The sequence below is a fragment of the Macrobrachium nipponense genome, chromosome 1, assembly GCF_015104395.2.
Source record: "Macrobrachium nipponense isolate FS-2020 chromosome 1, ASM1510439v2, whole genome shotgun sequence".
Classification (NCBI taxonomy): Eukaryota; Metazoa; Arthropoda; class Malacostraca; order Decapoda; family Palaemonidae; genus Macrobrachium; species Macrobrachium nipponense.
In genome coordinates, this window is record NC_087200.1 from 44,308,627 (window position 1) to 44,325,100 (window position 16,474).

Here is a 16,474-nt window from a genome sequence, read left to right on the forward strand (position 1 = left end):
AGACCATAATCCTGTGCCAGCAGAATGTAGTTTAATCTAAAAGTAAAAATTTATGTTATGTAATACATCTCAGGAAAAATCTTGCACGCTTAATATTTGGCATAAAGTTTAGTTATGGCTCAACACTGTGTAATTACTGTCAGCTATGGGTTATTTTGAAAATATTCTTGTGTACGCTATACTATAAGGTCTTTGTTATATATCATAAGCACAATCCCAAAGTTGAGGGGCTACTCTACTAATATATAAACTATTAATGGCACAGAATCAACACTGGTTTTGGTACAAAATAAAACCTATTGCTCTGACAAGGACTAAATTACAATCTGTGCCTATATATAGTAGTTATTGTCATAGGTGACTACATTGTATCATTATCACAATATAATTAAAATATGTAATTCCTTTTATTGCCTTTATCACTATTCACGCTATTATAAGAAGACACTATTCATGCTAATAAGAGAAGACAAAGTACACATTTTACACATTATGAAATCAGTCAAATACAAGGCTACTTTTCTTTATGGTTAAATCATCATCATATTGAACTAGGCCTTCCTTGAATACAATCTGTGAAGTAGGCTATTACCCATACTGCTATTAAGAAGATTTACCCGTGTTTGCCTAATCAACTCTACCTTGCATTTCAGTTTTTAGCTGATGTAGTAGAGACTAGGCATACGTAAAATGTAATTTACCATGTGAAAATTTGATAAAGCATTCTCCTTTATATGAAGGTTAAACTAGTCAATTAACTCCACTGGGTTTAGGCCCTGCATAGCCTACCTGAACCTGTAGCCACAGCAACCATCATCATAGGCCTAATTTCTTCAAGTAATTACATAGAATTGAAATCTAGTTTGTGTCATAATTATACAAAGGTAATAAGTAACATACAATCTTATAATTCCCATAAATCCGTTATAGGCAATAAAAAGAACCTAAAATGGCTGTTTTTTCCAAATTAAGCATTGAGACCTTATAATTATGAATTTTCATGCAATTTACATTCTCAAATTGCAAGATCCAGCGACACACAGGATTTAAAAAGCAATAACACGCATACTTAATTTCTGCAACTTCTCAAATACAGGAAAATGCCCAGAAAGTGCCAGCCATGGCCACTCCCTCCTCATCTCAACCTGAATATACAATTTTAACATCCAAAGAAGAAAAACCCAAGGTTTATTTTCCATCCACTGCACGGCTATGCAACAAAGAAATCCACGTATAGAAGAGGTCATAAAGAGAAGGGGTTTGTGAGAAAACAGAAGCAACAGCCATGCAACTTTCCCAACACTAAGAGGGCAAAATGGCCAGAATCGAAGGCATCCCCCTTACATATTTATAGGTATTTCTCCTCACCCTTTCGAAGAATCGAGTAAAACACCCTGGAAAACTTGAGTGCCATGATTGTAGGTCACTAATATCAGGTCTCGTTGGGCTTCCTCGACTAGGACGACGATTTCTTGGCCTCTACATATATCAATACTGCCATGATTGTCGTCCATTTTCTTCCTTTTCTTCTCTCGCCATGTTTGCGAGAGGACCTTCGCAGAGGCCACAGCCACGAAGATTTTTCTTATGTTTTCGTTCATGTTGGATATTATGGACCCTTGTGATTCATTATATTGTCAAAACCAGATATTTCTCCTTAAATTAATACTGTCTCCTACAAAATAATTAGATTTTATTAAACAAAGCATATTAAATACCCTGCTTTGGTTGCTGTCCGAACCTAATTGAAATATAGACTTTAGGCTATCATGGACCTTTAACAGTTAATTTATTGCCATAACCACACATTCATCCATGGATTTATATTAATTCCTACATAATAATTCGATTTTATTAAACAAAGAGCATAAAATAACCTTCTTTGATGGATGTCCGAACTTATATGAAATCTAGACTTGATTTCTGAACATCTCCAAAGTTTTAAGTTCAGCCTCGACAGGCAGATGAGAATCACGCATGCGCAGTTACTTAATTCCCTATAGTTGTCCCTTTGTTCTACATCAAAATGATATATGGCATTACATTATCGTCTTTTCAGCTACATGTAACTTCTATATTGTATGCCTTGCGCTGTCGGGTTTAAATTGGCCCCTCTTTACGTGGGCACTGTAGCTATCCAATCTGGCGATAGCTAACTACGCGATAATTGTAAGGAAAAGAATTAAATATCCTTTCGAGAAGATTAAGCTGACACCAAAAATAATTCAGACTGATATGGCCAGCCTCAGGGAAGTTTAAAATGTGCCCGGTGTACAAAAATCAAGTATTATAAAAGATTTGCGTGGCGAATACAATATTCGTGTTATTATAAAATAATATTGTGTAAGAACTGGACAAACTGACGTACATTAGTTGGCCCTTTGTTATTTTCCTTTGTTGCATGAACTATGGTCACATGACTATTTCAATATCAGACAATACTTTCCAGCAGCCCAGTTAAATTTCATGCAGTATTCCATTTTTTGGATAGTCATAAAACTGCAAAGTGTATGAAAATTAATTACACCAATTATTACTGAAAGTCAATGCTCTTAATGTTAACGTCAATGTCAGTACACCGCACGTGCTTGAATTACAGACAAAAATGCACACGGGTTTCCAGTTAAACTGTTTCCGGTTCCAGAGAGACCTGTGTCTAGACGATATTTGAAGTATCTGTTCTATTTAATACTATGGTATTTACGTAGATTGCAATTCAGTCCTCTCGAATGCGGATAATATAATTTGACGTTGTTATAGGCATATACAGTTTAACTATGCACCCAAGGTCCTTTAAGAATCTATTTAAAGGACTTTGCATTCACCCTGTTGTCCTGCGTATGGTAAAAAGCGACTAAAAGGGCAACTGCTGCATTGCAGGTTGACTTTTAAGTCAAAGGACAGGCCGAGCACCTAAGTGGCGTGATTGATCGGTATGGTCTTGACCTGCCCCCTCGGTGGACAAGAGTTCAATTCTCGGGCATTCCAGTGAGGTGTTAGAGACGTGTATTTCTGGTGATAGAAGTTCACTCTCGACGTTGGTCCCGTTGCTGAACCAACGGTTCCATGCAACAAAAACACCAAACAAACAAACAAGGCCAGGCCAACCGCCAAAAATTACAGTAATACAGTGTGCTTCTCTTTCTGGTTCCACTCTGTCGAGTGTTCTGTGGTAACAAATCATGTCATAGACACAATGGTACAAGAACGCTCTATTAGCAATTATTTCAGATATTTTGGACCTCAAACCCTGATAGCTGATATGGTCATTACGCATTAATCTAAATATTAATTACTTTGATACTGGGAGCCATTGCAACACACAATACAAGGCAATCCTGTCCCAAAGCGCAACTCCCTTTACTAAACCTACCGCTTTATTAATTAAATATACTATTTTGGAGCTTGGTTCCTACGTTGTATCTTAGGTAGATTATGTATGATAGTTGTAATAGTCGTCTCTATTTATGTCGCAATCACAAGTTTTTGTTTTCACTAAACACTCAACCAGACTTTGTTTAAAAAAGGCCAAATTTCGGAATAGATGGTAATAAGTATCTCTTACAGCATTATCGAGCGCTGAGACAAATTGCATTACATGATCAACACCCACGTCATGTACTTTGTCACCAATCAGAGCTGGATTACTATTTATATTTAGCCGACAATCACCAAGATTTCTCTATGTATTAATACATCTAGGAAAGGGATGACATTGTTATTTTCAATTTCAACAGTGTATTAATACATAGAGAATCTTTCCAATGCAAATTCAGTATTTATAGAAAACCCACAAATAATTTAACATATGTACATTTTTATTCTGGCCACCATCTTAATATTAAAATTTCAATTTTTTCTTCTATGTTCCTACGCGCTTTGCGTATCACGAGTCCACAATACCTGGACCAAGAAATAGAATACATAAAAAAGATAGGAAACGATCTCTGCTACCCACCTCATTTAATTGATTTATGTTATCAAAAAGCTCATAAAAAGTTTTATAATGTTGCTATTAATGAAAAAGAAATCCCTAAAAATGTACTTAGCTTACCTTATTTTCGTGGATTTGAAACCATAAAATCAATATTTAAATCGTTTAATGTTAATGTAGTGTTCTCTTATAACAATACCATTAAAGATATGCTAATTAAGAATAGTCCCGTACCAGATAACAACATCATTTACAAAATTCCTTGTAAGGATTGCCCATCTTTTTACATTGGACAGTCAAGTATAAATTTATGTGTACGTATTAAGCAGCATATGTATTCAGTTAGACCAGCCCAGACTTCAAATGCACTGTTTATCCATCTGAGTGAAAAATATCATTGTATTAATTGGGGTGATACCTCGGTAATTGCTAGATCAAATGATTATGTTTCAAGAAATTTACTGGAATCGGCAATTATACAAATCACTAATAAAAACAACCTAAATCTTAGTCTGGGAATGTACCATTTGGACCCATATATTTGTAAGATGTTTATGAAGGACCTCAAAATAAATGAACAACTAATAAATTAGTCCCACATGTATATAGTTATTAATTCTCTCTCTCTCTCTCTCTCTCTCTCTCTCTCTCTCGTCTCTCTCTCTCTCTCTCTATCTCTCTCTCTCTCTCTCCTCTCTCTCTCTCTGGCTCTGGTCGATATTCTCTCTCCCTCTTTCTCTTGCTCGATATATATATATATATATATATATATATATATATATATAGATATATATATATATATATATATATTTTCTTTCGTCTTTTCATTAATAATAATTTTTGTTGGGAAAATTTGTGTAAAAAAATCATGATATTAAATTGTATATGCTCCCGTGTTGTTTTCAAAATGTACTGTTTTTCTGGAAGAATCACTTATTTACCGCGGGTATCCTTCAAGGTGTGGCTAGCCTATGACTCCTCCTCCTCTCTGTAGAGTGAAAATCGTCCTTATGGCTAATGTGGTAGTGTCAGTTTGTATATTAAGCCAACTCTTTATAAAATCAGTATGCCTCAGTAAAGGGTCCGAATAGGACCGAAAGTACTCGGCCAACTCGTTGTTTTTTCATTTTTTTCCTTCGTGGCAAAAAAACCTTTATTTATACATAGCATCACGTTTTATATACTTCGTGATCAAGTTATTCTTATATATATATATATATATATATATATATATATATATATCTATATATATACACACACACACACACACACACACACACATATATATATATATATATTATATATATATATATATATATATATATATATATACATACATGCATTATACAAATATAGGATAGAAAGTGTTTGCAGACAGTTTGCAAACTTTGATTCCAAACAATGTTTCCTAGTGTGGACAGGCCTCAAGAGATCATCCACAACAGAACATACAGCAGTTTCTGTAGCGTATCATTAACTTGAAGTCGACTGGGCACAAGGCAAAGCATTTAGCCTTTCCAGATGGCTAGTTAGTTGCTCAAGAATAAAGTATTCTAGCATTTTAGTAGCGTAGCCAGGCGGGGCCCGCCCACATGGGCTATGTAGATTACCCTTCCACCTTTATGTTCTGAGTTACTGAGGCATATCAAGGGAAAAAGTAAAAAAAAAATAATAAACAATAGAGAGAGAGAGAGAGAGAGAGAGAGAGAGAGAGAGAGAGAGAGAGAGGACAAAAGATTATCGGGATAAGCCAAACAGATAATCCCTCCAAGTCACAAAAGATTAACCTTAGTGAAACCATTAAAATGGAGTGAGAACGATGGCAGACTCAATTAGGGGGAAATAGATACTTAATGCAGATTAGGCTTAATATATAAAAAAGCGGAGAGTCGCATAACATGATCGTGAAGCAACAAGATCATCTCATTATGTGTTTGTCCGTATACTCCTCTTGCTGACACTTGACCTCAGTATCAGTCATCCTTCAATTAACCAGGAAAACAAATTTTGATATTGCTTCTAGCCGTACCTCTCTCTGTCTCTCTAAGTATGTACGTTAAGTTAAATTGGCAATTCAACAGTCAGTTCGTTTGTAACTCGTGAGGTTAAATCATCATGGATGCTTTTGGAAGTTTTGAATTACTGAACGATCGTGGCAGTCAATAGTCAATGCATATAGAACTAGGCTAATGATTTTCTTTCCCGACATCTGTATAGATACCGAGTGTTTGCTGTAACTTTGCTGTTGTCCTTGGATTGTGAAAGACAAAAGCGTCTTCATTTAGTGAACAACAAAGGAGCAACGAAACAATAAAGACTAACTGCAAAGCAACAGGAAATTAAGATTTTTTCTTCCAGCAGCCAAAAGGCAAGTCGAATTCTAATTTTCTCTATCATGGTAGTTGTAAGGACATTTTCCATTCACCAACTTCATCAGTTAATTCCATCTGTGATTGAAAACCTAAATGTTGAATCTGTTGATTCCTCAGCCAGCATTTATATTCAAGATCTTCTAAACCCAACTTCCCTTCGCAGTGAATTCTTAATGCGGGGAGCGAGGTGGAAAAACAGCATCGCCCATGAAAGGCCATCCACTGCCATTGCTGCTTTTAAGGCATGTGCGCAACAGCCTAATGTTAAGCAGCTTCTGCAGTTTCTAGCACTAATTTTAATAAAAACGGACATAAGATCTACAATGAATGAGGAGCGGTTGGAGAGGTTGCCACTTCTCATGGAGATTCATAATGATGTTACGATAGATGTAGGCTAAATGATAGATGATTTTGCTAGGCATAAGAATCGTCGTCTTCTTCTGATATAAGTGATGTTCTCGTTGCTTTATTTTCAGTATTTTACACACTGAAAGTCCAGATTTGCCAACGACTGTTTATATTCCTCTTGTCTGTTGTGATCAGATACGGCATTATTTGCGTGATGAGTATGAGGACACAATACAGAAGAAAAACTGAACAAATACTGTAGAATTTTTTTTTATTATTATGACTTGTTCTGCTAAAAAAATGTGTAGGTTTCAGTGCCTGTATATTGAGATATGGAAGTGATATGTAATGAGATATTGATCTTATTATTATTCCACCAGATGAAACACATACGTACTGGTTATTGGATGTGTAAAAAATATTAATTTCATGTGCATCAAGGTGCCTCGGAGATTGGTAAAAAGTGTGGAGGCTGCGGTGTGGGGTTGAAATAAACATTCTTTGGAAACTTGAATTCCTATTCAATGGCCTCGTGTGCTTGTTCCATGTGAACAGGTTTCTTAGACGGAAATAATAATTATCAGTAATAATATAGGGAACTTGCTCTCAGAGATACGTTTACCATTATATCGGTAATATATGAAGACATGTTCTACGCCAGCAATATTAGATATTGGCATCAGATCAGTTGCACAGTTTGTTTTCTCTGCCTTTTCAGAAATCATAATAACGTCATCAATATTTACACAATTAAATCTCGCGTGTTTTTCATTTACATCACGTTCAGTATTTATCTGATTCAGTGTTTCAAAATTAGGGACAACTATATTTTGAAATTTGCTAAAAACCAAGGAAATGATCAGCCATTCTTGATCCCTCTAACCAAGGTTTCTTAATCTTTTGATGACTCCAGACCCCCAATGAATTGCCAATATGGTTTCATACCCCCTTTGCTTGCTTAAGTCATATTTGTTGACAATATAACTTAATATACTTAGTTTAATACATATTTTAGGTATGGAGAGCAAAGAATATAACATACAAGAAAATCAAAAGCATTTATAATTTTATGTAGTGTTTTTTATTTACAAAATGTACCCATGTATACAATGACACATTAAAATAAAATATATACAAATATCCAGAGATCAAGTTCCATACCCCCAGCATGTGGTTCTCATATGTGGTATGGATACCCCGTGTTAGGAAACCCTGCCTTAAACCTTCAGGGAGCCTTTTTTTTTTCCCTTTCACATTTCTATGTAGCTATCAAGAAGTCCACGTAATTTATTCATATCCGTCTATGCCTCTCGGTTTCTGATTATGATAAGACGTAATTTTCCTCATTCTTATGGGGCAATTGTGATGATTTTCAACTGATATATATTCTTCCCATGCATTTTCAGTCTTTCACTTGCCATTTGAACTCGCGCCATTTTCCCACTTTTGTCGCAGAGTTTCAATACTAGACCAGGCTGCTCCGTACGTCCTTATTGATTATGCATTTCTCTATTGACGGACGCATGTCATATTCAATTGTATTTATCCTATCATAAATTTTGATTAGACAAGCTACATACGCAATGTGCTCTTAATACGTCTAGGTTACGTTGATCACAAGTAGTATTCACTTATCTTCAACACATTGTATTTCAATACCGACGTTTTAAAGCTACGAGCCTTAGTATTGGAAATACGATACACTTCGCCTACACACTAAAATCTGATATACTGTTATGTCACCGAAAACAATATCAAATGTCGAAATTTTTGCAAATTCAGCGTAATTAACTAGTAACATTTATAGGGTGATATTACGCTACGGCAACTTATTTTTATTTATCTTAGCTAATATTGATTCATTGCTAAACTCCTTATTTTTAATGGATTCAGTAGTTCTTATCTTAATGATTTTAATATTGTATCACGTTCAGAGTTTCGTAATAGAAACCATTACTCGGCGATTTTTTTTTATAAGTAATGGCATATTCCAAAGAATTCCGTCTGTATAATCACAAGTTTTGTTTTATTCGTTAGAAATGTTTGGAAATTATTTTGAGTCTATGCGCTTTGGTTTGATTTTTAAAGATGAAAATGGACACAAATTGTATTTCTAAAAGGTTTATTTTTGCCTTATAATTGACGAAAAAGAACAGCGTGAAATGTTAATCAGATTAATTTGATTGAATAATACATTAGTTCTTCGTGACATGAGATACACCATCATTGTGCTATAGCATATGGATCCCGGGTTCAATCATGTTCAGTTAGGTTCGTTTATGAATATAATAATTTCTTTGTTTTCATACAAAATAACATAATTGTCGTTTATTGCATGGCGATGTTGCGGATTAATGTTGGTTTTTAATTAAACAGTTGACGTGTTTTGAATACTGTAAAATATGACGTCTACAAATAAGGTACGTTCTATAAAGACGTCTTTTGAGAAGTTAAGGAAACTTAACGACGAGTATAAAGATATATTTTACGCCTACGTTTAAATATTTTATAATTAATATTACTTATATAATGTTCTTTATAAATTAGATGATACTAAAAAATAATGGCAGTGTGTCTCTCAATTCAGTTACAGCAATAAAAACAAGTGCCAGTTAAAATCATAATACCTAACGGCAGGAAAATATCTACCAGGTATTAGACTTTCAAGGACGTTTGCTGTTAGCTGTAGCGTTTTCCCGAGTAGTAGCTCTCTCCCTCCCTAGTAACTCTTCCTTCAAACTACCATAAACCACAGGGAAAATCTTCAAGAAAAAACCTCATCTCTCTTCCTCTCTCTCATACATATTCAAAATATATATACGAGTATATATATATATATATATATATATATATATATATATATATATATATATTATATATATATATATTGTATTAACAGTTCCTGCCACACTTCAGATTTAAGTGCTGAATCTTGGGAGAATTTCCTGTGCTATAAAATCTCTACGACTTGAGGTGCTTCTTACACCCACTCCAGAAGACTTGTCAATCTAACATATACTATCACCATTCACCACTATCCATTGCACACTTCTATGCTTCTTAGATGTTAAGGTTCATCCTTTCCTATACCTCTTTCACTCCATCTGCTCAAACCTTGAATAAAACTATCGTTGCCTATTTTTTCCACTTGACTGAACTACAGAAAACAGTTCTATCCTTTACCCCTACACTGACGTTAAAAAAACTACTTCCACGTATCTCCAAGATCACTCTCCTACTAACCATTTCTGATGTTTCATGTCCATTATTAAACGTTTTTATTTCTCCAACTTTTTAAACTGTATTTTTTCATATTATATAACTGACGCGTTTGCAGATGATAGTACTGTAGATTACCGTGTGACCTCGTGTTTAATTGTAAATTATGAGGAACCACAAACTTTTACTCAGGCTTTTCAACAGTAATTTTCATATCATATATTTTTGTTAAAATATTATATAAGTGACACGTTTGCAGGTGAAAGTACTGTGGTTCGGGCATGACCTTAAATGATTAATGGTAATTTATAAGGAACAATACACTTTTATCTTGCCTGGAAAACAATAAAGAGGGCGTTAGGACCTTTCGTCCTCCGACACCAGGATTATAAGTGAGGAGCCGGAACACTGTCATAAGTAGTTACACCCGAGTGTCCTACCACAAAATTGTCCAAAAATGTTTAATTTAGCCAGGACAGCTGCCCAGAATGTCACTGCAAGATTTTTCAGTCGTACTGCATCGATGCAGGGACCAACAGTAGCTGTTGTAAGTTAAAACCTTTAGTTGAAGATGGGGTCGAAATTTCTGCCTATCGCTTGGTAGGTAGCTAACCAAGGCTAGTAGAAAAAATAGCTACCTACTACCAAGCATACAGGTTTATGTTAATGTAATTTAGGCTTTGTTACGTGTGGGTTACTTTGGTAACTAAATGTTTTCAGGAGGATACCTACCTATTCTCATTAAGTAAAGTCGCTTTCTGGTTTTGATTTTTCGGTATAGGGGAAAACACCGCATGGCCTGCAGCAGGCCATGTACGATCAATGCATGCCACCCTCCGAAAAAGTACATTACAACGCGTCCTGACACCGGAGATGGGCATCAGTCGCGACTTGTTGTTGGTGAGAAACGGAGCTAAAGACCTCTACTCTCCTTTCGAAGTAAGTATTTTCTCCAAAGTTAGAAATTAAGGCCAAATTTTAAGATTTAAACAGAGGGTAGTGAAAAGGATGGCTACGGCAGTGGAAATCTCACCAAAACGCTTTCGAAATTTTTACTTACGCTTCAATATTTTAGAAGATTGACGCCATCTCGATGTTTACGGAGTCGCTTGTGTCATCAAACTTCCCATTTCCTCTGATAAATCTGCACACCACTTATACCCACAGACGCTGGGCCACTTTCATCACAACAATCGGAACATGGTCCCTTACCTGGACGTTTTTAAGTAGGGTAGAATATCACAGCAGGCCAAGCAGGCCACCTACAATCAACGCTAGCCACCCTCCGAAAAAGTACATTATAACGCGTCCTGACACCCGAGATGGGCATCAGTCGCGACTTGTTGTTGGTGAGAAACTGAGCTAAAGACCTCTACTCTCCTTTCGAAGTAAGTATTTTCTCCAAAGTTAGAAATTAAGGCCAAATTTTAAGATTTAAACAGAGGGTACTGAAAATGGCGCCCACGGCAGTGGAAATCTCACCAAAACGCTTTAGAAATTTTTACTTACAACTAAAAATGTTTCGAAGATTGACGCCATCTCGATGGTTACGGAGTCGCTTGTGTCAACAAACTTTCCATTTCCTGTGATAAATCCGCACACCACTTGTACCCACAGACGCTGGAGCACTTTTATCACAACAATCGAAACACGATTTCTCACCAACAACAAGCCAGGAGTAAACAGCTGTTTTGGTAGAAGATGACGAGAAGCGTGCTCTTAGGTAATTTTTAAATAAGTAGTAAAACATCAATATTTTACATATTTATGATGATTAATTTGAAAATATTCGTTATTGAAAAAGTAACTCGACTCTGACTCAAATTTAAGCAATTATTTTTCTGAATTAGAACGTTCTTTTAAGTTCTGTATTATGACGTCACGACATTTTGACTTTCGTACCTATTGTAAATAATTGCTATACTCAACTGTCATTGCAGAACAGTTTACCAGTTATTCATGCAGATTGTTATCAGCTATACATGTAATTGTTATAATCGTAATGCGCATATATCTTTATTATTTACTTTTTGGATATATGAAGATGTTTTACTGCTGGATTATCGCCGTAGTGTGACGCAATCGTTTTCGGTCCATGGGCCTCTGTCTGTTTTCGCACCATAAGAAATTATGGGGCCGAATTTGCAATGACCAGAAAGTCGTTAAAAGAGGAAAGTTAGCATTGAGGGGCATATGTTTTGACTGAGAAAAATACAAATTTATTCAATAGCTAGCTTGTAAAAAATACTTGGTTATAAAAACTTGATTGACAACTAAGCAGCATGTCTACTATGGGTTTCAGAGACAGTGCAAGCACGTTTTTGGGCAATACCTATTTCTGTAACGAACACTCGTAACAGAACGAGATTTTGCTATAGTGCATTACACCCAGTGCTGTAATTGTTCCGATACGTAATTACAAACCATCGGTCCTTTAACAATAGGAAGTAAGCTAGCGGCAGCTGGAACGGTCGTAAGCTTCGAACAAGGGGGGGGGGAGAACGGTAGTTAACTGCTTGTCCGATCGTCCGCGCGCCGCGCGACTGGGAGGTAAACAAATCACTTTTGCTTTCGGCCGTGTGTGGGAAGGACGTGTTCGCCATCGCTCTGCCGCTTGTCGTTTGCTTCAATTCTTGAGTATTTGGTTTCTATTTCTGTTTATCAGGAGTGATAGTAAGTACTTTTTTCTCTATTTCAATTGATTACAATGAGTGAATCAGAGGAAATTGAAATTTCACCGCGCCCTCCAGTCGCCCGTAAGAGTGTGTCCCGGGCTGGAGGGACGTAATGTGGGGTTTCAGGTCCTTTGTGGAGGTGGACCCCCACGAGGTTTGTACTCGTTGTCGAGGGCGAGAGTGCTCTCGTAACGAGCCATGTATGGTTTGTATGAATTGGTCCGAGGCGCAGTGGGTGCTGTACGAGGGCAGGAAGAGACTTAGGCCGGCCAAGAAGTCATCGGAAAGTCCAGTGACTCCTTTGGTGACGGACACTTCGTCCTCTTTCCTGCCTCCCGGCCAGCCCCCACGGTTTGCGCCTTCCCCTGCGGGGGGGGTAGCGGAGTCCTTTTCCTCTCTCGATCCGTCGAGTGTGGAGGAGGGCGCCCGCTACCCGGACGTACAGTTGTATTCGGGGTCTTCTGTCCGCTCTGGGGGGGGAATTTCGCCCCCCAGGCGCGGGGAAGCCCCTCCTATTAACCCGACTCTCGCTTCCGCAGGTGTGCCAGCAGCGAAGGACGACTTGGGACAGGTGTGGGAGTCGCTGGGACTGCAGGGAGTGCCCAGCATCCAAGGGTTGATACAGCGGTTGGCGGGGTCGGCCGTGGTCACTCATGGTGCGGTGACCACCACGACGACCACATTAACTACCCCTGCGTATGAGATGCCACCACATCTTGTATATACGCCTCACATAATGTCGGTGACACCCACGGTGGCAGTACAAAAAACCTATTGCCGCGTTCCAAAGAGGACGATGCCACCACCACCTGGATTTTTTCCTTTGCCGACCCCGGACTTCCGCTGCCCCAAGAGTACCCCCCTGGACCTGCCGCCAGTGCCACGGATGTCGGTGACTGTCGACAGGACGCCTGGCTCTCCCTTAGTACCTGCCGTGCCTGCCGTACCTGTGGCCGCTCCAGCGACTCTTTCCATTTCAGGTACACATTCATTTTCAGATGTTCCTGCTGTTCCTGCTGTTCCCGGACCTGTTCCTGCCGTTCCGCTGCTGGTGTTGCTGTAAACAGTCTCAGGTCCTTCCGGACAGGTGCAGTCGGGCCCTGTTGCTTCGGCAACTGCCCCGGCTCCCTCCTGGATGGAAGACCTGACGTCTGTCCTGCGGAGCCTGGCGAAGAAGAAGAGGAAGAGGAAGAAGGTGTCGTCATCGTCTTCATCGTCTTCTTCGTCGTCTGCTGCCTCTCCTTCCCCTTCGACTTCTAAGGCCAAACAGCCGAAGAAGAAGAGGTTGCCTCCTCCCCCCCTAAGAAGACTCCTTCGGGATCTTCTAAGGGCCCGGCTCGCTCAGGCGAGCTGGGAGCTCTTCTGCTGGTCCTCCTGTTCCTTCGGGTGCGGGGCCCGTCGCTTCTTCTGCAAAGAAGAAGTCGACGGGGACCAGAGGTGCATCAGCTTTCGGCTGGTGCTTGTCCTCACTGTACTAGTGGTTCTGCCCGCTAAGCCAGGTTCCCGTCTCGGCTGCTTCTCGTTCGCGAGAAGCACCGAGTGGACGCTCTTCTAAAGAGGACCGTCCAGCCAAAGTTTCGACGACCGAGCTCGCTCGCCGTCAAGACAGCGGCACGGAGCAGAAGACTGGCGAGAGTCGTGCAACGACTCTCGCCAGGCCACTGGACGCTCTCGCAGCGACCAGCCGGCTGCTCGGGCTGACGTGACGGTCACTGACCGGCCACGGGTTGAGGCGAGGAAGGAGTCCCCACGGCCGCCGGTACCAGCCACGGCTAGTACCAGCGGTTTGACGCGCCGAGAGGACGCTGGCCGGTCTCGACGCGAAAGGGAGCCTAGCAGGTCACCCGTCCGCCGCTCCCGATGGGACCGGGCGGAGACGGTGACCAGCGGCAGCTCGCCTGACGCTAGAGAGCGGTCTCGACGTTCTCAGCCGAGCCAATCGCCCCAGGCGAGCGGCGACGCTAGGCCTGCTGCTAGACCGTCACCGCGGGTTGACGATCGGCAGCAGCCCTCTACGCACGCTGGTCCTGCCAGCGAGCGCGGGGGGAGCGTCAGGTCTGCCTCTCCTGTACCTTCAACCTCCTCGGGCTATACCGGGAGGAGCGAGGTACCAAGGAGCGATCACGAGAGGTGCGCCGCTCGTGACCCAGCTATGACGCCGTACGGCTCAGGCACGGTCTTAGGACCGACCAGGACGTACGCGCAAGTAGTTGGAGGCGACCGTCAGGGGTCTGTCGCTGTTCCTCCTTCTGAAGGAGGAGTATCGAGGGATATGCTCTTGTTGGAGGGACTGGACGGTCCTACCACAGGACGCTGTGACGCCCGAGATACAGAGGAACTTCGCGGAAGTCATTAAGCTGATGCGTCTGCATAATGGCCTCGCGGAAGGATCGCCGCTACCACCATCAGAGCCCACGTCCCGGCTCGAGTCATTTTGGGGTCCCAAGAGGGAGCCCAAAATGATGATGGGGTTGCCACGATCAGAGCTTGCGGACTCAGTCCTGGATCAGGTGTGAAGTCTCGTCTCAGGACGGGAAGGACTCGCTAAAATCCGGACGGTCCTCTAAGCTGCTTCCTCCTCCTCTACAGCGGCAGAGGCGTTTTTACGTGCCATCAGAAGACCCGATACTGCCGAAACAGGTTAACCCGGAGTTAGCGAGGCTGACTCCAGGTGTGTCCCTGCAGCAGCTCCTGTCGGAGAACCTATGGTTCTCGCAGCAGGAGGCACTTGCCCTGGAAGCTACCGCTATGGCAGCATTCCAGGCAGTTTCCTGGTTGGATTTGTGGTCCCTCACAATATCCAAGGTGGCGGCCGGCTCCGGGGGGGTGGGAGTTCTGCTCTCGAAGACGACGCTTCCTTCAGGAGACTGTGCCAGTCTGGAGGAAGAGCAATCTCTTACCTCGCCCATCAGACTGCTAACCTGTGGGCCAACTTGGTTCTTCGGCGTAGGGACGCAGTCCTTACCCGAGTGACCAAGGGGGCTGGGCTGTGAGGCGGCACTCGGGCTAAGAAATGGACCCTCTTAGGAGTTTCCCCAGCTCTCTTTCCTGGAGAGATGGTGGACGCTGCGGTGGAACGGCGGCGCACTGACGAGAGTGACCGCTTAGTCCACCAGGCAGTCTACGAAGGTTTCTGGGCAACCTCGAGTAACTGCGGCCAAACCAAAGAGCTTGGCTAGCGCTTCCACGGCGGCGAAGACGGTTGCACCGTCCAAACCCCGTGTGAAGACTCCAGTTGTTTCGACTTCTGCGAGAGGAGGGGCCGCAATCAGCCCTCCTCCCAACCCTCCTTTCCCCGAGGAGGTGCTGGAAAGAAGTCGAAACGAGGAGGGAAACGCTAGGGACGGCGTTCCCCCTCACCTGCTGCCGGAAGTGGGGGGGTGCCTGGCGAGCCATTGGGCGACTTGGCAGCGCTACGGCGCCGAGAACTGGATAGTAGACGTCCTTCGGGAGGGATATCTACTACCCTTCGAGTCTCGGCCCCCCCTCATCTCCAAACCGGTCCATCTACAGACCTATGTCCGGGGATCAGCAAAGGACAACGCTCTTCGACAGGAGATCAAGACCATGCTGGCGAAACGAGCTGTAGAAATCGTGGAGGACCAGTCACCAGGCTTTTACAGCCGCCTCTTCCTAGTGGAGAAGGATCGGGGGGTCTGGCGCCCGGTGATAGACCTCTCTCCCCTGAACCGCTTCGTTCGCACGACGCGGTTCACGATGGAGTCGGCACGCTCAGTGCTCGACTCGATCAGGGGGAACGATTTCATGCTTTCGGTGGACCTGAAGGACGCGTATTTTTTCAAATACCCATCCATCAGTCCTCCAGAAAGTACCTCCGCTTCATCTTCGACGGGACGGTGTACCAATTCAGGGCACTTTGTTTCGGTCTCTCAACCGCCCCCACAGGTGTTCACGCGAGTGTGTTC

General features: G+C 41.6%; 1 protein-coding gene across 1 annotated transcript in view; it reads right to left on the bottom strand.

The window, feature by feature from the left end:
* LOC135219291 (uncharacterized) overlaps window positions 1-1,639 on the bottom strand; it is a 71,505-nt gene extending 69,866 nt beyond the window's left edge. The window contains exon 1 of the mRNA XM_064255940.1: window positions 1,369-1,639. Coding sequence (XP_064112010.1) covers window positions 1,369-1,601 — 233 coding nt within the window. The 5' untranslated portion in view covers window positions 1,602-1,639. The remainder of the gene's footprint in view (window positions 1-1,368) is intronic.
* Between the last annotated feature and the right edge of the window lie 14,835 nt (window positions 1,640-16,474).